This window comes from Bos indicus x Bos taurus, chromosome 1, assembly GCF_003369695.1.
Source record: "Bos indicus x Bos taurus breed Angus x Brahman F1 hybrid chromosome 1, Bos_hybrid_MaternalHap_v2.0, whole genome shotgun sequence".
Lineage (NCBI taxonomy): Eukaryota > Metazoa > Chordata > Mammalia > Artiodactyla > Bovidae > Bos > Bos indicus x Bos taurus.
In genome coordinates, this window is record NC_040076.1 from 67,772,572 (window position 1) to 67,794,606 (window position 22,035).

General features: G+C 48.9%; 1 protein-coding gene across 4 annotated transcripts in view; it reads right to left on the reverse strand.

Moving 5' to 3' along the window:
- MYLK (myosin light chain kinase) overlaps window positions 1-22,035 on the reverse strand; it is a 280,259-nt gene that overhangs the window by 53,030 nt on the left and 205,194 nt on the right. For all 4 annotated transcript variants that reach the window (XM_027535988.1, XM_027536006.1, XM_027536083.1 and 1 more), the window contains 2 exons: window positions 16,443-16,535; window positions 488-538 (listed from right to left, as the gene is read on the reverse strand). In XM_027535988.1, coding sequence (XP_027391789.1) covers window positions 488-538; window positions 16,443-16,535 — 144 coding nt within the window. The remainder of the gene's footprint in view (window positions 1-487; window positions 539-16,442; window positions 16,536-22,035) is intronic.

The following is a 22,035-nucleotide window of genomic DNA, read 5'->3' on the forward strand; positions in this document are numbered from 1 at the left end:
TTGGTTGGTTGCTCTGGTATTTGTGATTTCCCCTAATTTTTTGAATCTTGTGTCTTAACTCCTTTCTTAACTATGCAGTGCCTTGCCATCTAACATCCGGGTCACTCTGGCTGACAGGCTCAAACTGGCTCACATCCTCAAACGTCTTTCCATGGAAAACAAACAGTGCTTCCTATGACAGGGACCTACAGAGCAGACCATGAGAACAGCACAGGTGGATCATCTCCACAAGGGCAGACCAGGGGACAGAGCGGTGAGCAGGCTTTATGCCAGGAGAGGAGGAGAAAAGGCAAGTGGTGGAAGAGGGTGGAGGACCCAGACTTGCAGAAACTCAGGGAAAATTCAGCCCAACCACTGCAGAGCTTGAATCCAGGGTCGGGTGTGGTCTCCTGGGACCACATTCCCAGTGATCAGTCTAGCAGAGCAAAGGGAAAACCCCTCACGCCAGATGACTCCCTTGTCCTTAAATGCTGCTGTGACTAATTACCTGCCTTCGGAGGTGTCTTGGGGGCAGGTTTCTTTTTCACAGTTGCGTCACCTGAAACAAAGACATTCACAGGTTATCTTCTGTGTTTTCACAAGGCTCCTAAGTCCTGGAAGGGCGCAGTCTTACCCTCTGGCCGCTCATCCAGACAGAGCCCTCACTTGAATATGCCTTTGGAGACCTTGCAGACTCACATGGACAACCTCACGAGCAAATGAATATCCCTTCTCGGGGGGCCTCCAGAGGGATCCCTGGAACCTCCATAGAGATAAACACTTCAAAAATGCTTAAGTGTCCATTCTCCATTTCAGTGAGGATAATCCCAAACTCACTAACTCTTCTCTTACCCTAACTTTCAGGAAACTCATAAAGGAAATTATGTCAGATAAACTGACTAAATTTAGTCCTTGGTGTGGATCCAAGGGTCTCAGGCTTCCTTTTTGTAACAGACTATGGATTGGTGGCTTTTATTTATTTTTTTAATGTTTGTTGAATGGATCAGTGAATGAATGAACAAATGAAGGAACCAATCAATGGTCCCCTCCATTCTTAAGGCCACACTCTCCAAATAACTCACATAAGATAAATGACCCAAACAGACCAGTTTTGCAGCACAAAACTATTCATTGGTCTAAGTAGTAATATGGTGACTATGCAAAAATATTCCCAACTATCTTCATGGCTTGTTTTCATATTTTTTTCAGGTCCTTGTTCAAAAGTTATCTAACCTACTTATCCAAATGAAAACCTGCATTCACACAAACATCTGTATGTGATTGTTTGTAGTGGGTTTATTTGTGATTGCCCAAAACCTGCCCTTCAACTGGAGAATGGATGACTGTGGTACATCCACATGAGGAAATACCACTCACTCACCAACAAAAAGGAACAAACTTCTGTTATACACAGCATGATGAATCTTAATGATTCATCCTTCTCTTCCGCTAAGAGAAGAAAAAGGCTATGTACTGTATAACTCTGTAGGCCGTTTTAGAAAAGGCAAAACTATAAGGACAGAGAAAAGGTGGGCATGGGAGGGGCTGACTACTGAGGGGCATAAGGACATGTTTTAAGGTGTGAAGCCGTATCTTGGTCATGGTGGTAGTCACAGGACTATAAACATTTGTCAAGGACTGTGCAATAGAACGGGTGAATTTTATTGTGCATAAATTATACCTTAATATGAAAAAGGGGAAAGAGTTGCTTAATCAATGCAATCCTCCTGAACCACTCTACATCAAATAGCTGTGGTTTTATAAGAGATTGTCCTTATTTTTAGGAAGAATATACTGAAGTATATAGGTGTAGAGGATACCATATGTGAAACTTACTTTCAAACTGCTCATAAAAAATAAAGTGCATGTATGTATATGTGTATATGTTTGTGAAGAGGTAGAAGGAAAGATAAGTGGAAAACAGAGAGGAGAGAGAATATATGATAAAGCAAACATGATAAAACATCAGTATTCGAAGAATGTGAGTGAAGGGTATACAAGGATTATTTGTACTAAATAGTACAACTTTTCTCTAGTTCTGAAATTTCAAAATAAAAGTTAAACAGAAAGTTAAACAATGTTTGTCCCATCAACATGATGTAGTTGTTCAAAAGAAGGAGATAGAGAGAACAGTGTCTGGTGAGATGGCTGGAAGGTGGGACACAGAACAGTGGACCTGAAAGATGATCTTTTAAAAAAATTTTTTTTCTTCATGGTAGCATATTTTCTGTTAACTGACATTTCCAGGCATAATCTTATTTATTTAGCCAGACCATGTGGCATGCAGGACCTTAGTTCTCCTACCAGGGATCAGTCCCTTGCCCCCTACAGTGGAAGCGGAGTCTTAGCCATTGGGCTGCCAGGGAAGTCCCTTGTGATGATCTGACCTGCAGAGAAGAGTCCTATTGATTAGGAACAGAGTGTCTCAGAGTAGAGAGTCCTGTTTATGATGTTTGGTGGAAGATCAGTAGGATGATGTTTGGTGGGAGGTGGCTAGAGCACAGGGCTGGTTTCAGAGAGCAGTGGCATGAAGATGCTGGGAGAATTTAAGAAGATAGAAAACTTCTGTCCCTCAGTCACACTCGTCACATGTCAAGTGCTCACAGCCATACATGGTTAGTGGTTTCCACTGTGCAGATAGAGAGCATTGCAATCATCACAGAAAAATTCTACTGGACAGTTCTGGTCTATAATGAATGTGCGAGTTAGGTCTTTGTTCTGAGTAACAGGGCGTCCTGACTCAAACAAGAGTCCAGCTAGTCTAGAGGACCTCTGGAGGTCTTTCCAATTCTAGGGCATGAGAAAATCCAATTAGGAGGCTATTGCCATACTCTTAGAAGAAACTGATCCAGGTCTGGCCTTGGTAAAGCCTCCAGAAAATAAAATACAAATACGAGATGGAAGAAAATTTAAAAGATTTTAAGGGCTAAACAAGAGACAGGAACAAAGATTCCTCAGGGATTTCTTGCTTGAATAAGTGGGAAAAATTTTTATTGATGCAATAGGGAATTTGGGAGTAAAAGATGAGGAGTTTGGCTTGGTCTAAGAGAATGCGGTTGATAAAAGGGTTTAAACAGTATATAGGCTAGAAGTCCAGGATCAGAATTCTAGAAAGAGTTGGTGGAAGGTGAAAGAGAAAGATTACAGGATCAAACATGCAGTCATTAATGGGAACTGTGAGGATGGGTCAGTTCTTTGGGGGGAAAGTACAGTGAAAGATGAAAAAGGGTCTTATCCGAGGTGATGCCACCAGTAAGGAGCTGGGATGAGGCAGAAGGGCTATGGAGGGACTGTCCCTGAGACCCAGCACGGAGGAGGAAGGGCACTAAGAAGGTACGACCAACATCGGGTGATGCGTGGGCAGGAGAGGCACCGCCACCTCCAGTTTGAGAGGGCAGGATATGGGGTCAGAAGTTGCTCTAGAGGAGATTCTCAAGAAAACAGGTAGTGAGTCAGCTAACCCATCAAGAATTCCCAACATGAGAGGGACACAGAGAGACAGGGTGACAGAAGAGGAAATGTCAAGCTAAGGTTTCTTCTACAGTGAGAGAGAAGAATCCAGATGTGAAAGCAGAAGGCTAGGACTAGGAGAGGAAGAGCCCGGAGATGCTAGGAAGCAAATGCTCCCGGGCACTCCCAGACCCCTCAGAGTGGGCACCAGAGGGGGTACAGAACCCTGGGGATGGGCTGAGCCATGAAGCCCCTGCCCACCTGCACCCAGGGCAGATGGGAAGGGGGAGGGCCCAACTGGAAGAGAGTGACCCTTCTGGGAAGGAAAAGGGGGTTCCTCCCAGAGCCAGGACCTGATCTCCTGGGAGCGGGAGAGCGCGGAGGGCTGCTGTTATGGGCTGAGCTGCACCCTGCCCCCCGCTTCCCATTCATACATTGAAGCCCTAAACCCCCAGTACCTCAGAATATGACTATATTTGGAAACAGGAACTTTAAAGAGGTGATTAAATTAAAAGGAGGCTGCTAGGGTGGACCTTAATCCAAGCTGACTGGTGTCTTTATAAGAGAAAATTTGGGCCCATGGAGAGACACCAGGAAGACACGCACAGAGCAAAGGCCGCGTGAGGACACGAACAGAAGGCTGCCCCCTGCAGGCCAAGGCGATAGAGGCCTCAGGAGAAACCGCCTTCAGAACTGTGAGACAACACAGCGCTGACGCTGAGGCCGCCCAGTCTGTGCACACTGGTGGAACTGGGGAGAAGCTCTGGGGGCAGGGTGCCTGCCTCTGGAGCCGTGGGTGAGGAGTTAATAAAGAGGCAAAGATGACATACAGTAAAAGTGAGGACTCCAAAGTTCCCCCTATACTATCTTGGGGCCTGTGGGTAAACTTACATGGCCAGAAGCAGAGCCTGAACTAATATCTGTCTTTCTGTGTTATAGTTAAATATGGTTGAAGGCCAAAGTTTTCTGGTTGTTCAATAAATTTGGAGCATCTCCTGTTTGAATTCATTAGCATCTGAAACTGATTTGGTTCCCATCAGTCACAGCTATTTTAAACATTAACAATGTTCTGTATCCTAGTCTATGTATACTTTAGAGGCCCATCTGCTGAAATTCATTAATATATGTTCTGGGCTTAGGAGAACATGATTAATGGACTAGAAAGCAGAGTTACTGGATTCTAGCACCTGATTTCTTGCAGAGAGCTAGACTCAGCAAGCTGAGTTTCTAATCCATGATGTCATCATCCTTTTTTCACTGGGTTCTTACCCCAACCAAACACAAGTAGGGCACTTCACATTGTTTCCATTTCATGAAAAAGGAGATGGATTTGAATAAAAGTCAGATGACTTGCTGGGTTCATAAAATGACATGTGGCTGAATTAGAAACAGGACTTAAGCCTTCTGTTGCCCAGCATGTGGCTGCTTTTCTCCTGTTGTCTCCTGACTCCCTTGGACACTCTCCCCCATCCTCAAATCAGGGCCTTAAAACCCTTCTCTGTCTCTTTGCAGAAATGCAATGGGCATAGGCTCTGGCCCTGGACTTGGGTTCAAATATAGCCCTGTTACTCCCTAAGGGGTGTGACTTAAAACTTGCTATGTAACCTCTTGGAGCTTTAGTGTCCCCATTCAAAGAATGTGGGGAGAATAAATAAAATTTGTTGTAAAGAATTAAGCTATGTTATAAAGTTCAGTTCAGTTCAGTCACTCAGTTGTGTCTGACTCTTTGCAACCCCATGAATCGCAGCACGCCAGGCCTCCCTGTCCATCACCGATTCCCGGAGTCCACCCAAACCCATGTCCATTGTGTCGGTGAAGATATAGCATAAAGTACGTGTTCCAACACCAGTCTTACCCTCCCCTCCCCAGCTTCTCCCCCGACCATTCTCCTTTCTTCCCCAAACAGATCCCCAAAGGACTTCTCTGTACTTTCCTTCATCTGTTTAGTCCCTGCACTGCTGGCCAGGTCAGCTTTATACCTATATGAGCTCTCTCCTGCTGAGAGAGGCCTCAGTACAGGTAAAATTCTCACTGGTCCAGATGCCCAAACTCTCAGTACCTCTTGGGTCACTAACCAGTTTCTTTTCCTCTGGATGCTTTCTTCTTATTATCTTACTATTGCTGTCAGCCTTTAGTCCCCCACCTCCTACTCCAACATCCTAAACTTTCTGCATTAGCCATTGTAAGAGAGGAGTTTCACAGAAATAGAAAAAGATGTAACCATCCTTGCAAACCCCATGGTGGCTTCTGGCCACAGGGCCTGTAAGGAGAGCAGAGCATCCTCCTTCTCCTTGCCCAGGGTCTGTCCCTCTCCCAGACAGCCAGTCCCAGGCAGTATACCCCTCCTGGTACAGCACTGCCCCCCAAACTCTCAAGCGCCCCAAACTACCCTAAGCTCCTCTCTTTATCCCTCTGTTTGCTGTCCTCATTTTCCCTGGAGCCCAGACCTCTCTCCTGAGCCCACCCATACATCCCACTACCTGACACCATCTCCCCAGGCACATACTGTAAACCCAACATCTGAAACCAAATGCAGTTCTTCTCCCCATACTGCTGCTCATCTCCATTTCTCCCAAGCCCCCTACCCACCACCCCTGCCCATTTCCAGACACTGACTAACATCCTTCAATTCCATCAACAAAATAACTTCCTTGGTTCCTCTATCCATATCCCCACTGTTACCATTCTAGTCCTTACTGTACCACCTCCCACACTTGTGGTCCCCTGTCCCCACCCCAGTACATCCATCACTCTGGAGCCAAAGTGATCTTTGTCAAAAGCACATCTGATGTCACTCCACTGTTTACACTTTTCCAGTGGCTGCCCATTGCCTCTTAGGATCAAGTCCAACTCATCAGACAAGGGTTTCCGAGATCTGTCCCCAGCTTTCATCTCCAGCCTTCTTTCTAACTCTTGGGGAATACCCTCACCCATGCCTTCTATGCTCAATGGCAGTGGTTCTCAAAATTTAGCCTGCCTGATAATAATCATCCAGGAGAATTACTAAAACCACAGATTCCTGACCTTCCTTGGGGTGTGGATGCTGCTGATCCCTGTGCCTTCTGGGGATAACGCTCGTATACTACACTGAAGGCCTTTCAGTTTCTACAGTGCCAGGCTTTTGCTGTCAGCTCTTTGCTGACTCATTCACATATCACTGCTGCCGGGTGGGTCCCATACCCCTCTGAGATGGTTTCATCAGCAGTTATCACAAGGCATGGCAACTGCAGAAACCTGCCCCCAGTATGCATATACCCTGCAAGTTCCCCGAGGACAGGTACAGGGCCATCATGTTCATCTTCTGTATCCCCAGGCCTTGCTCAGTACCGGGAACAGGCTAGAAAATACCTTTTAAAGGAATGAGTGGAATCCCTGGGGAACTCTGCTAACACGGAATTTCCTGAGAACACTTCATCACAGCCCTGGGCTCTGATGCTCAGAGATGAAGCCCGTTGGCTTGAATCCTGTGCAACATTCCATGAAAAGGAGAAGGCCCCTAGCTCTGTCACCAATTTAGATCAAAGTGGCCAGGTGCTGAGCCTTCCACCCCAGACAGGAGACTGAGTCTGGAAGAAGTGAAGCAGCCCAATAAAAACATCAAAGTCAAAACACTGAATTTAGAAGCCTCCTGGGAAACCTGGAGCTGGGCTGGAAAGACTAGCTTCCAATCGTGTGGGTAAGGCATCTTTTGCTTTTGCCCCAGCCTGCCCACACCCAGCTAGTCCTGGCCTCATGAACCTTCCTTCTGCCCTGGGAGGGAGGAGGTGAGCACCCCACAGGAGTTTTCACGCTGCTCAATTTGAAGACACATGAGTCTGTCTCTCCAGTGAATCCATAGAGCAGAAAGATCAGAGTCAGCCATTGAGAGATATTTACAGAGCCCGAAGGTGGATCTCACAGCTTCCAAAGGGTCTGAGATAATGAAGAGCTGGAGGAAACTGGGGAGGTAGTATCAGTAGCCTTGGGTCCAGGGAGGTCCCTGGATCTCTGCCTCTCTGGGGACATTTCCCTTTTTAGGTAGCTAGCTAAAAATAGACATCAAACCCTTCACAATTCCCCAAATAAGCATTCACTTTCTGCCACAAGCTCCTGAAGGGGACACGGGTTGGGTGACATGTGAAGGGAGCACCCACCCTGCAGGCTGTGTCACAGCAGGGGGTGGCGGTGAGGATCTGGGGATGGGGCTAGATCTCACTGTCCTGCACCGGGGCAGGCTCAGGACTCCAGGGGGCTTTAAACAGCACCCTCGACACTGTCCCCCTCCACCCCCACCCCACACACATCAGGCCCTTTCCAGCCCCTCCTTACAAACTTGTGGAAAAACATTGGTCATTTTCCCAGAATGAACATCTCTGGGCAAATTTCCTGTACACATTCCCTCACAGCAAAGGCCGTCACATAAGATTCTAGAGGAACACTGATCCTCTTGTTACTGCAAACACCCAGCCCCAGGCCGCTGGGACACAGAACATTGGGGCCGTTGTGAAAGGGGCAGCCCGCGTGGCCGGGACAGCAGCACGAGCGTTGTCTGGCACCCTCCAGGGCATCCCTGGGAGGACCCACCCTGCCACGGAACTGGCTCGTGGGAGACGACGGAAGAGCAGGGAAGTAGACCGACCCAGCAGCCCAGGGGTGGAAGCACAGGTCCACACACACAGTGTGCTGGAGGGCGGCGTGAGCACCAAGACCAATACTTTGGTTGGGAGTAACCAGGAGTTGGCTCAGCTTTCAAAGACATTCATGGAAATAGCCCCGCTTCTCTCCCAGGGTCCCACAACTTTCCCTGTCGAGCAAGTCTCAATGCCAAGTCTTAACCTCTCCAGCATTTCCTTCCAGCCCTTTGACTCCTGGAGAGCATATTGAAAAGAAAGATGGGATCCTGGAGAAACCCTTCAAGATAATTGGACACTGCTTTTGATACCCAAAAATGCTTTCAAGGTGATCGACTTTTGGTTTCAGGGACAGACACATTCAGGGGACCAAGGCAAAGACATCTAAGAGCATCATAATCTGGGACAGTAGTGAGAGAAGTCAAAGAGACTGGTAAAAGGGGTGAAGCTCAGGCCAAGACCAGGCATAGAACACAAGGGGTGTTCCGCCTTCACCATCTCCAGATCCCAGGAACATGGGAACTGATGAAGACACTTCAAAAGGGAAATACTTACTATATCCCTATTTCAGACCAGCCCCTGAAATTTCAGAGATGGACAGGCCTTGGTTCCTATTCCCTAATCGTACATGTGCCCTATGGATGTTTCTGTCTTTTCTAAAAGATCATCAGCTTTACAGACTGATAGGAGGAATCCCTGGGCCTGTTATCACAGTGTCTCTCTGTATTTTCTTTTTCTTTTTGGCCACACTACATAGCAAGTGGGATCCTAGACCAGGGATCCTGGTTCCTAGACCAGGGATTGAACCCGAACCCTCTATGTTGGAAGCTCAGAGTCTTAATCACTGGATCCTGCCTCTCTGTATTTTTCTTAAGCCATTCCTTAAGCCCCAGCAATGTCTCTTTCACACAAAACTCGTCAGATCCCCTCCAGCTGGAATACCCTAAACCTGGACCCCATGCATACAGCCTCCCTCCTGTCTGGATGTCTCTGTTGCTGTGTGTTCACACTTGCTGGAGCTTCCACTTTCCACACACCAGATGATGCGAAGGGCTTTAGCCAACCCTGCTTCACTCCAAAGAAAAGCATTCTATTGAATGGCCTGATGTCAGAGCTAGAAAAGGCCTGGGGTCAGTTGGAGAAAGTCCCCACTTAACACTGTAGAAGGAGGAGGGGCTTTGACCAAGGTCAAGGCCACATTCACAGAGGCAGAACCAAGAACCTTCACTCTCTGCTCTCCACCCCAAGGGCTGTCTGGTGGTACCTTGTGCCTGAGTGCTGGCCCAGCATGGGCCACACACAGTAAAGGGGCATCTGGAGGTCTGACAAGGAAGGGTGTTGCAGCCCCCCACGTCCCCACACCCCCACAGGTGGAAGATGTTTTTCCCCCAGCCCACGCTCCTCTCCTGTTCCTTCTTCAAAGGTGGGAGACAACCCTCTCTGGGCTGGAGATGTGCGTAAAGTTTTCCAGGAGTGCAGACACTACATTTCCATCAGGAGGGGGGAAAGCGGCCAGAAAGAAGAATGCACAATTGACAAAAGTCAAATATGGGACTGTGGGTTAGACAGTATCAGTTCAGTGTTAGATGTCCTGATTTTAAGAACTGCATTGCGGTTATATTCTTAGAAGATACACAATAAGACATTTAGAGGTCAAGAGCATGATGTCTGTTTGTAGGCAGTATATATATTTGTCTCTACGTGAAAGTGAAAGTCGCTCAGTCTTGTCTGACTCTTTGCGACCCCATAGACTATACAGGGGGAATTCTCCAGGCCAGAATACTGGAGTGGGTAGCCACTCCCTTCTCCAGGGGATCTTCCTAACCCAGGGATCGAACCCAGGTCTCCCACATTGCAGGCAGATTCTTTACCAGCTGAACCACAAGGGAAATCCATCTCTATATGGTGAATGGTGAATATGTATGACTAGATATAGCATATATATGGTATTATAAATATAGATATGAATATTTGATGAATGGTGTATGAATGCAGAGTTCCAAAGAATAGCAAGAAGAGATAAGAAAGCCTTCCTCAGTGATTAATGCAAAGAAATAGAGGAAAACAACAGAATGGGAAAGACTAGAGATCTCTTCAAGAAAATTAGAGATACCAAGGGGACATTTCATGCAAAGATGGGCTCGATAAAGGACAGAAATGGTATGGACCTAACAGAAGCAGAAGATATCAAGAAGAGGTGGCAAGAATACACAGAAGAACTATACAAAAAAGATCTTCATGACCAGATAATCACGATGGTGTGATCACTCACCTAGAGCCAGACATCCTGGCATGTGAAGTCAAGTGGGCCTTAGAAAGTATCACTACGAACAAAGCTAGTGGAGGTGATGGAATTCCAGTTGAGCTATTCCAAATCCTGAAAGATGATGCTGTGAAAGTGCTGCACTCAATATGCCAGCAAATTTGGAAAACTCAGCAGTGGCCACAGGACTGGAAAAGGTCAGTTTTCATTCCAATCCCAAAGAAAGGCAATGCCAAAGAATGCTCAAACTGCCACACAATTGCACTCATCTCACATACTAGTAAAGTAATGCTCAAAATTCTCCAAGCCAGGCTTCAGCCATATGTGAACCATGAACTTCTTGATGTTCAAGCTGGTTTTGGAAAAGGCAGAGGAACCAGCGATCAAATTGCCAACATCTGCTGGATCATCGAAAAAGCAAGAGAGTTCCAGAAAAACATCTATTTCTGCTTTATTGACTATGCCAAAGCCTTTGACTGTGTGGATCACAACAAACTGTGGAAAATTCTGAAAGAGATGGGAATACCAGACCACCTGACCTGCCTCTTGAGAAATCTGTATGCAGGTCAGGAAGCAACAGTTAGAACTGGACATGGAACAACAGACTGGTTCCAAATAGAAAAAGGATTACTTCAAGGCTGCATATTGTCACCCTGCTTATTTAACTTCTATGCAGAGTACATCATGAGAAACACTGGGCTGGAGGAAGCCCAAGCTGGAATCAAGATTGCCGGGAGAAATATCAATAACCTCAGATATGCAGATGATATCACCCTTATGGCAGAAAGTGAAGAGGAAATAAAAAGCCTCTTGATGAAAGTGAAAGTAGAAAGTGAAAAAGTTGGCTTAAAGCTCAACATTCAGAAAACGAAGCTCATGGCATCCGGTCCCATCACTTCATGGGAAACAGATGGGGAAACAGTGGAAACAGTGGCAGACTTTATTTTTTTTTGCTCCAAAATCACTGCAGATGATGACTGCAGCCATGAAATTAAAAGACGCTTACTCCTTGGAAGGAAAGTTATGACCAACCTAGATAGCATATTCAAAAGCAGAGACATTACTTTGCCAACAAAGATCCGTCTAGTCAAGGCTATGGTTTTTCCTGCGGTCATGTATGGATGTGAGAGTTGGACTGTGAAGAAGGCTGAGCACCGAAGAATTGATGCTTTTGAACTGTGGTGTTGGAGAAGACTCTTGAGAGTCCCTTGGACTGCAAGGAGATCCAACCAGTCCATTCTGAAGGAGATCAGCCCTGGGATTTCTTTGGAAGGAATGATGCTAAAGCTGAAACTCCAGTACTTTGGCCACCTCATGTGAAGAGTTGACTCATTGGAAAAGACTCTGATGCTGGGAGGGATTGGGGGCAGGAGGAGAAGGGGACGACAGAAAATGAGATGGCTGGATGGCATCACTGACTCGATGGACGTGAATCTGAGTGAACTCCGGGAGTTGGTGATGGACAGGGAGGCCTGGCGTGCTGCGATTCATGAGGTCACAAAGAGTTGGACATGACCGAGCAACTGAACTGAACTGTATATATATGAGTTTATACATAATGACAAAACAATAGGACAAAATGTAAATAATGGAAGTTTCTTATACTGTTCTTGCACCTTTTCTGTAAATTTGAAATTATACCAGAATAAAGTTATTAAAAAAATTCCCATTGAGAGGCATGCAGCAAAGACCCTGACAGGTCTCAAGAACCAGGAAAGCATACCAGCTGTCATCTTTTTCTCCCCGCAGCTCTGAGGGCAGTCAGACCCGTGTCCCCTGGAGGATGGTGCCTCCGCTGTTTGGATAGCACAAGGATGGCCCTGAGACTGTGGAAGGCGCAGACTGGTGTGGGGGGAGTGTGGGTCAGGGTTGCCCTCACAGTGCCCACATCTTACCAGCTGCCAGACTCTGGGCAGGGCAGTTTAGCTCTCAAGGCTCAGTTCAGCTCATCTGTAAAATGGAACAACTAATCGTAGCTCAGTGGAATGAGACTTGCCCGAAGCAACACAGACCGAGTGTCTAAGATGATGCCTGCTACACAGGTGCTCAGGAAAACTCTTGTTTGGTGCGATGGGCAGATGACTGAATCAGAGGCCCTTGTGATCTTCTGTAGCACTTGCGCATTTCTCCCTCTAGTCTTTCCTCAATAAGAGGAATGTTATTCCTCATCAACCAAACCACATTTCTCTCCTCATCTGTAACCTGGCTCACCATCTCCCTCATTCAGAAATCTTTCCTCACTTCCCAAATCTGACAGCCTCCTCACTTCTGTACTTGTGAGCTGGTTGTCCAGCAGGTTAACTTCTACTTCCACCAGTTTTCTCTCATCCAGCCCCTTGGGTTTGGGCAAATCAGTTTGGCTTTTCCCTCATGTTCCCCAGAGCTTGGCTGCAGCGGTGGCCCCAGGGACTCTTAGGCAATGTGTGGACGAGGACCATCTACTCTCATAGCTGACAGCTCTTCACAGGACCAAACACTCAAGCTGGGAAGGGGAGGCCACCAGACATGCATCTGGCCACCATCTGTTTGACAAGGAAACCACTCAGCTTTCCCTTGGCCACTGGAGGAAAGATGTATTTCCTGGTTACATTAGGTACTTCCCAGTCCTAGACAAAAATGAATACACATACACAGCCAGACCACTCAACGACATGAGAATCTGGGCTTTCTCATGGAATCAGAAATGCCTGGGGCAGAGGATGGCAATGCTAACAGAATAAGACAAGTTGAAGAGGTGCACAGACTGCGTAATTCCACTTCTGTGGGAAAAAATTCAACTGATGTATTTGCATGTGTATATAAGAATATTTATAAAACAGTAATTGTGAATATATTTAAGGAGGTGAGTAGGATTAGGGTAAGATGAAAGAGGGCTTTCATGTTGCACTGGGTAAACTTCTGTACTATTCAAAATATTTGAACAAGAAGACAGGCATATTTAATGTATGTAATTAAAAAATAATGCAAATTATCCCCCAAAGTAAGAAAAGAACTCGGGATGCAGCCCTGAAAGACATCCCCTTCATTTCCTGTCTTGGGCAGCTACCTTCTCAGGAGCCTCCTGGGAAGGGAGCCCTAGGGTAGCGCGCAGGTACCCTGGGAACTTGCAGGTTTCTGAAGGAATCACCCCGCTAATGCTCTCAGCATCCCAGCGGGTGACGGCTGGGGTAATGAGGGGGCAGGGGTCGTGGGCCAGCAAAGAGATTCAGCGTGGCCATTACCATACATGGAGACACACAGTTCCATCCTTTTGGGAGTAAGACATCTGTCTGTGACTCCAACTTGAAGACTTTTCTACACAGAGTGAAATTTCCCTTCAGCAGACAAGCGATGTTGGCTGGAGTTAATGCTATCACAGATGTGTGTGTCTGCTAGGGAGAGAAAGCACTTTCAGCCAGCCCCGCCCCTCCTGTTAAGCACTGCCCGCTGAGCCCCATTCCCTGAGCCCTCTGCAGGGGAAAGAACCATGGGGTTCAGCCTCTACCAAGAGCATCTTGCTCCCTCTGTAAAGGCGGGTGCTGGAAGACCCTGAGGACCTGGGCCTGAGGAGCCCCCAGGTGCTTCCACATTTAAGGGAGGCAGTAGAGAAGACCTGCTTCTGCTTTCTCAAGACCAGCGGAGCAAGAGCACCAGGCTTCCCTCTGGAGCAGCTGCTCGCCAGCTCCTCCTCCTTGGGAGGGCCCAGGAGCTGAAACAAATACTGAAGCTGTCCACCACCAGAGGAGGCTCTGATCCAATGAGTCTGGGGTATAGCAGGCAGCAGCATTTTTAAATGGTCCCTAGGTGAATCTAATATGCAGCCAGGGTTGCAAGCCCCTTCCCTAGAAGTGCATGATGACAACTCGACTGGGGTTTTCTGAAGACTTCTCTAGGCCACAAACCCACGAGGCTGCTCACTGTCTCCAGCTTGTGTCTCTCTTTCACAACTCTGCTCCCACCCCACCTCCCTTCCCTGGGGATCTCATTGGAATGGATGTGCCAGGGCGGAGGACAGGAGACTGCTGGCCTCCCAGCTGGAACCCCAGGGATCCCTGCTTCTGCCCCTACGAGGGAAGAACAGTCACTCAGACCAGTTCACTGCCACTTGGTGCTCTTCTAAGAGCCCACGGCTCTCCTGCTGATTTGCTCCCATAACCAAGAGCACAGGCCCAAGTCAGAAGGTAAAATCACTAACCCCTTCTCACCAGGTTTTTTAAAAGAATTGTTTCTGCATTTCCAACAACTCATTAAATGCCTACTTTGGATACTCAGAGGCTCCTGGGTAGTTAGATATCCATGAGAAATTATCGCTCCAGTTCGGTTGGCACAGCATACTGCAGGCTGAGAGGGCCCCCTGACAGCCTAGCTGGTATGTGCATGAGGAACCCAAGCTCCTCACTGGGGAGGGATATATGTTGCTTTGATGAGATGCGAATAAAACTAAGTTCCAGATCACTGCCTTGTAATGGAAAAGCGGAGGCAGCCTGTGAATTACCCTCGCTCACTTCCCTTGTTAGCACAGGTATTCAGGAGTTTGTCTTGTCTTTTGCTGTTTAAAACACAGAAAGAGCATGTTGGGATGTCCAGGAAACCCCATACCTCCTGTTAACATTGGAGCTTTCAAGGCAAAGTTCTAACAAAATTAGACAATATTTCATCAGTAGGGGAAGTCAGGAGAAGTCAATGGCACCCCACTCAGTTACTCTTGCCTGGAGAATCCCTGGAGAATCCCAGAATTCTTGCCTCCAGAATCCTGGAGAATCTGGACAGAGGAGCCTGGTAGGCTGCAGTCCATGGGGTCGCTAAGAGTCAGACACGACTGAGCGACTTCACTTTCACTTTTCACTTTCATGCATTGGAGAAGGAAATGGCAGCCCACTCCAGTGTTCTTGCCTGGAGAATCCCAGGGACGGGGGAGCCTGGTGGGCTGTCGTCTCTGGGGTCGCACAGAGTCAGACACGACTGAAGTGACTTAGCAGCAGCAGCAGCAGCAGGGGAAGCCAGGGCTGCATTATGATCTTTGTGGACTCTAAGCACCTTTGCCTTTCAAGGCCCCTTCATTCATTAAAGAAAAAATATATATATCTGTATATATGTAAGTTACATTTTATAACTGCATTGGTATAAAGATGAATATTAATATTAAAAATTAAAACATCTTCTTTGATCTAAAAGTTAATTTTCTTCCTAATTTTATAAGATATTGAAACATTTTTGTGGGACTGTAAAAGCCCCCCCATAAGATGAGGGGGTCCTGGAAGAGGCCGAGATTCAAAAAGAGGGAGAAAGCTGTGCAGAGTCACAGAAAAAGCCCCATTCCTGCTCAGCTGTTTAGACCACAGCTGCAAGCTGATTCCAAAAGATGTGGGTAAAGCCCTTCTACGAACAGGTCACAGCACCGTCATCCTGAAAGGCGCACCCCTGAGTTGGCCCAGTCACCTTACAAAGTAGGAGGGAGGAGGAGACAGACATGTCACCGTGACACTGGGAAGGAGACAGCCTTCTGGCAGAAGTGGGTGCTGAGTACTACAGGGGCTCACAGGAGAGAAGAGCTCCTTTCAGCCACAGCAAGTACAAACTCAGGGATGAGACGGCTTTTCCGTGGGAGTCTGTCTGAAGACAGAGATGCCCAAGCAAAGGCACGAGGGGAGGAGCACAGGGCTGGCTGGAGCGCGCCGAGGAGCTCAGCTTGCCTTGAGGATAAAACACGGGAAAGGAGCTGGGGGGCAGGGCAGCACTCAGATGCGAAGGCTGAGGTGCGATGTCAGAAAGTGTGTGCACGTGTGGCAGGCGTGCCAGGGTGGCCACCTGGAAAGGTTCACTCATACAGGGCTGGTGGGCTCTGTGGGCGACTGGGGACTCCAGCTGGGATTGATCTGGTCAGAGCCCCCCTTGAGAAGGTGCATCTGGCAGGAAAGACAGCTGAGACAGACTAGGGGATGGTCTCCCAGGGGTCTTGGTGGGAAGCAGAAGGGGCCTGACTGGGGCTGACAGAGGACACGGATATCCTTCGGCCGGAAGACATGGGAGGGATGAAGAAGGGTCACCAGGGGCTCATGGGGTACCAGGGTGAGCACAGGGGCCAGGCTCTGCAGAGCACGGGCAAGGCAGTGGCGGCCCTTGGTCCTGGGCTTGCCTGGAAGAGCTGAACAGGTACTTACTTTCTGTTCCTAGCACTGGAGGAAGAGAGCTCTTCGGCCTCCGGGCTTTCATCTCCGGGGCCTTGGCATTTTCGCTGGTGGGGGCATCTGGAACTAAATGGGAACAACAAACATGAGTCGGCAGCCGCCCAGGGAAAGAAGCAGAAGAGACGTTGCAATAAAAATCCCACCTCCACCACCCACCACGATAGTCCTCCCCACCCTGCTCCACTCAGAGGGCCCTTCATGCTACGGGGCAGATGGCACCTGGGCTGGCATCAAGAGCACCAAAGACGGAGCAGTTGTGCCACCAGGCCTTATACATCAAGTGCAGAGCAAAGTCCCCCTGAAGATGGATGGACAGGCCTCTCTGGGAGCTGGTGAGCATTTCCACCTCTGCTGTGGGTGCGGGCCAGCAGAACCGCATCAGCAGGACCCCTCTGCTCACCCAGGCACCGCCTTTCCCTTCACTGGGTCTTAACCCACTTGGGCTAAACATTCTGGACTTCCAGAAGCCTGCTCTGTACAGAGAGGTCTCTTAAACAGAGGAAGCAAGGCACAGGGTGGCTGCCCCTGGGCTCATGATCTGGAGGGGTCTTGAAGCCTCCATTTTCTCTAACTCCCTTGGAACAAGGGCACTGACAGTCAGACCTCCAGATCAGATGGAGGCCTCTGAGCTGGCAGTCGGCATGCCTCACTCGCTCTGGACTTGGACCTGTCATGGGGGCTTCTGCACTCTCCCCAAAGCAGACCCAGTGGAACCCCGCAGCGGTAGCCTCTGGGCAGAGCTGAAATGCTACACGACTCCTCAGGCCTGTCCTCCACTATCCCTCTTCACGTTCACGCCAAGTGTGGATGATGCCAGGGGAAGCCCTCCCTTGGCAGCAGGGCATCAACTACAAACTGGCATTTGCCATGGGCTCTTGCCATCTACCTCCACAAAGATTCAATAGGTGCTGCTGACCTCCAATACCTCCCGAAAGAATTTCAGCGGGGAGAGCAGAGCCGAGGCACTCTGCACTCTGGGAGGGCAGCGGGTAGGAAACTCGCAGGACACAACTTCAGATAAACATACTTTCAGGAGCAAATTTTAGGAGCCCAATTCTTGTATCTCCTCATATCTAGAAAAACACTAAAAATCCTTCATGGTGATGACGGTTTCTCGTGACTAGCACAAGCTTCACGAGACTAGCAGAAACCTTCTGGAAAAATATGTGCTTGATTGCATGTATTCACCCTTCACCAAAATTTCATATATACTTACCTTTCCGCCCCCATCTCTTTGGAGCGGTTTCTCAGAGCTATCTGAGGTGCTGTCTCCTGGGTTATGGTCCTCATTTTGCGCTAAATAAAGCTTAACTTGCAACTCTCACGTTATGCTTTTTTTTTTTTTTTTAATTGCCAAGGTGCTAGGCTGGGCTAAGTGGAAAAGGAAAAGGCCCTCACTGGGCCTTAAAGAGACCAGACTGGAGCAAGTTGCAGGGAAACTGCCCGAGGACCAGGATAAGAAGGAGCTGGCTGTGCTGCTATCACTAGGTTCCAGCATTTTCCCCACAAGGAACTCCCTTCAGAGGCCGTGCTAGGAGGGAGCCTCCCCCACTCAGAGCCCCTTCCTGTGCATCCTATTCCTGACCCTGAAGAGGAAGCACGAGGGAGAAAGGAGCGGGTGGGACTTTCCAGCTGAGGCTTGGCCACATTCCTGTGGCTTGGCTGGTGAGGAAGGGCCATCTCCCTGTCCCTCCTCCAAGGTGGGGCAATCCTGGCTGCTAACACGTGCTCTCCCCTAGACTGGACACTAGGGCCTCTGGCGGGTGGGCACATAAGCACAGAACTAGGGGCTGGGCGCGTACGATTCCCCGGCATGCAGACTCAGTGCTCCTCTCAGGATGCATGGCTCCTTCTAGATGGCGTTGGGTTCCTTTCCTGCTCTAGAATGTGGGTCTCTCCCTATGTATTCCTTTACATCAATAGGCTTCCTTCCTAAACCAAGGCCAGCCCACTCTTTGTTACCTGGGTAATCCAGGAATCCCCCTGCCCTGCTGCCATCCCCAGCTGAGTGTTATCCTCTGCTGCCTTCCGTAAGAGCCAAAAAGCCCCAGATGATGAGCCAGGGCCCCCACCATCCATAACCAACATGGCCTGTGTCCTGTCTCCTCAGCAGGAAGTGCCATGGGGAAGGGATGATTTCATTTTCTCTTATTGGGTATTCTCCCCAGAAATAGAAATCATTGTCATCTACAGAAAAATCCTTGAAGTGAAGTGAAATCACTCAGTCGTGTCCGACTCTTTGCGACGCCATGGATTGTAGCCTACTATGCTCCTCCATCCATGGAGCTTTCCAGGCAAAAATACTGGAGTGGGTTGCCATTTCCTTCTCCAGAAAAATCCTTAGTACATGTTTATTAGCCTTTGGTTCTCAAACTTGGCTGCTCATTAGAAGCACCTGTACCTTGGTATCTCACTCCCCAGATCCCAACTTGATTGGTCTGTGTGTGGGGGTTGGTGTCAATAATATGCCGCCAGGCTGAAAACTGCTAGTCTCTCTGCTCAGGTGGGGGTGTCTGCGGGTGAGCGCAGAGGTAGGGGCGGGTCTCAGGGACTACCGCTAGAGTCAGGAAAACCTGTCCATACTTCCCTGACATTTGTGGATGAGGCTTCCATACACTAAGGTCAGGAGATGAGTCTAGTTTCCCTTGTCTGAGGCCCTCCCTTCTTCCCTTCCTTCCAGACCAGCAGCGACAGCACCAATAACAATTCAAAGAAAGGCACACCCAGACACTTCTTTGTTTTCCCCTTTTAAGGAAGAGGAGGTGAGGACAGAGTAGGTGCACACAGCCCTCTTTCCCTTGGCATCAGCACTCTTCTCACCATCTTTTTCCCAGTGAGTTCCAGGGCATCAGAGGAGGGAGGTAAAGAAGGGCCAAAACTTTTTATGTAAATGATGGGGAGACTGAGGCCCAAGCAAGCAAAGGATGAGAGGGCCAGTTTCCCTGAGTGCCTGAAAGAAGGCAGACAGGGACTGAGATTCCTTCTCTTCTTGAGGGGTTGTGGTGGGCTTTGCTTCTGAGCACCATCAGAGTCAGGAAGGAGAGAGGAGGGCTCTAGTTTTGCCTTTGTCATCAGGAATCCTGGGATCATGCCCTGGGTCTCTATTTCCACATTTGTACAAAGGAAATGACACTTATTTTCTCTGCCTTGTAGCACTGCAAGACTCTAGGGAGAGAAGGCATGCAACGGTGATATTTACCTATTCATTCACTTCTCCTGTTTGCCACATTGTCTGGCCTCCTTCCCAAATCCACTTTAAGATCCTCCCTCTTCAGAAAGCCCTCCCGGAGGCCCTGCTGTATGTTTCCTGCCCCTACATCCGTCCTCAGAGCGTGGGTGACTGCTTTACACTGACCTGTGAGCCTGGCGGGCTACAGTCCTTGGGGTCACCAAGAGTCAGAGACGACAGTCTTGTGCTTTGAGTTCTGTTTGTAGACGTTCCCTGCGCATATCTTTCCATCTGGCCCTGGGGAAAGGGGCTCAACTTTCACTGTCAAACCAGGCACTCCTGCAGACATGGAGCACTGAAGGGGTGGGAGGAGCCCCCTCTTTCCTCTTCAGCACCCCTGCCCCCTTGGGGGTTGTGCCTGTACCACAAGCCATTAACTATCAGTCTGTCCGTGAGAACCACAGCAAGGAGTGGGCTGGGAGGACCATGTGCTTAATCAGAACCAGCTTTGTGCTCACACGCCTGCCCAGGGGATAAAAATAATAGTTATAAAAGTTTAAGAGCAGCGTGTATTTTCTGTCTATTTTAATCAGCTTGTGATGAAACTGAACTCCATTTCTCGATCTGGGCCCCAGGGCTGGAAGGCCTTTGCTGGACTGCTTGTGCCCCCAGAGAAGCACGGGGGAGGAAGGTAGTGGTGTGGGGAGATGGGGGGCCTTGACACAGAGAGGAATACACATCCTTATATGGACAACGCCTCACCCTTCCACTCCTGGGCTAGCTCTGGGCTCAGCCTCCACTGCAGCCTTTCTCCTTCTGTCTCCCCCAAGAGAGGTCATTCCCAGAGCTGCAACTCTCAGTAGGGAGAATGATGTCTTGGGAGGCTTCTGGGAGAGTGTCTGAGCTTCCAGGAGCCCCCAGAATGGGTAGGGCAGAGGGGCTGGCCTCTCTCTCTGCCTTGGAGCAAGCAGCATGCTGGCAAGGCCAGGAGAGAGAAGTCGAACCAGAATGAGTGTCTTCCCAGCTCTGCAGGCCAGTGACCATGCGTCCTTGGGCAAGCTCCTGATCTTCTTCACCAGGAAAATGAGAATAGCCACACCTCCCAGAGGAGGAGATGAGATGTGGAGTAACAGCTGGCATTTATTGGGTACTTAGTCCATGCCTGGGCGTCTGGGCTAAGTCGATTCAGCCGTGTGTGACTCTTTGAAACCCCATGGACTGTAGCCCACCAGGCTCCTCTGCCCATGGGATTCTCTAGGCAAGAATACTGGAGTGGGTTGCCATGCCTTCTTCTAGGGGATCTTCCCAACCCAGGGACTGAACCACGTCTCTTACATCTCCTACATTGGCAGGCAGGTTCTTTATCACTAGTGCCACCTGGGAAGCCCCAGTCCATGCCTGGTATGATGCTAAGTACTTTATACTCATGTTTCAGGTTGAACCATACTGTTTGCCAATGCTGCTGCTGCTGCTGCTGCTAAGTCGCTTCAGTCGTGTACGACTCTGTGTGACCCCATAGACAGCAGCCTACCAGGCTCCCCGGTCCTCGGGATTCTCCAGGCAAGAACACTGGAGTGGGTTGCCATTTCCTTCTCCACTGTTTGCCAATATTCAGGTGCTTTTGACCTGCTAAATGGTAATTTGATTTAGTTCAACCTAATACACGTTAGCTGCCTGAGTCAATACAAAGAACAAATGGGAGTGGGAGCAGATCGAAGCCAAGAAAAGAGTGGGTCGAAGTCAACTCAGCAATCAGAAGCGTTACCGGGCCATAGTGGTGGTGGACTGCAGCAGTTAGGAGCCAATGGGTAGTTAGCTGCATGCACCGCAAGTTAGGCTTGAAGCTCCCTTCTCAAAGTCACAAATCACCCCAAGTTGCCAAACCCAAAGGCCAACGCTCAGGCTCATCTTATTCTACTTGGCAGAGGCATCTGACGTATTGACCTCCATCATCCTTTCTTGCTGAAATGATCGCTCTCTGGCCTCTAGAGCAACCCTCTCTCCTCGATTTCTTCCTGTCTCACTGCAGCCAGTCCTCTGTGTCTCCTTTGCAGACCACTGTCCAGCCCTGTTTTTCAGTGTTGGGCTCTGTCCTTTTCTCTGCCATCCACATCCACCCCTAGGGACCCCATGTAATCCTAGGACATTCAATGGCCTCATGCAGCTGACTCCTCATATCCTGCCTCCAACCCCAACTCCTGCCTCAACTCCAGATTTGTCTAAATGTCGGCCAACGTGACAAGCCCCCTTGGATATCTTATGGATGTCTTATACCCTTAAACTCCACATGCTTGACTCCGCCCCCACCCTGCCCCCCACATTCTAACCCCAGTAGCTGGTACCACCGCTGACATGTGCTCTCTCACAAAAACTAAGGGTCACCTTTGACTTCCCTTT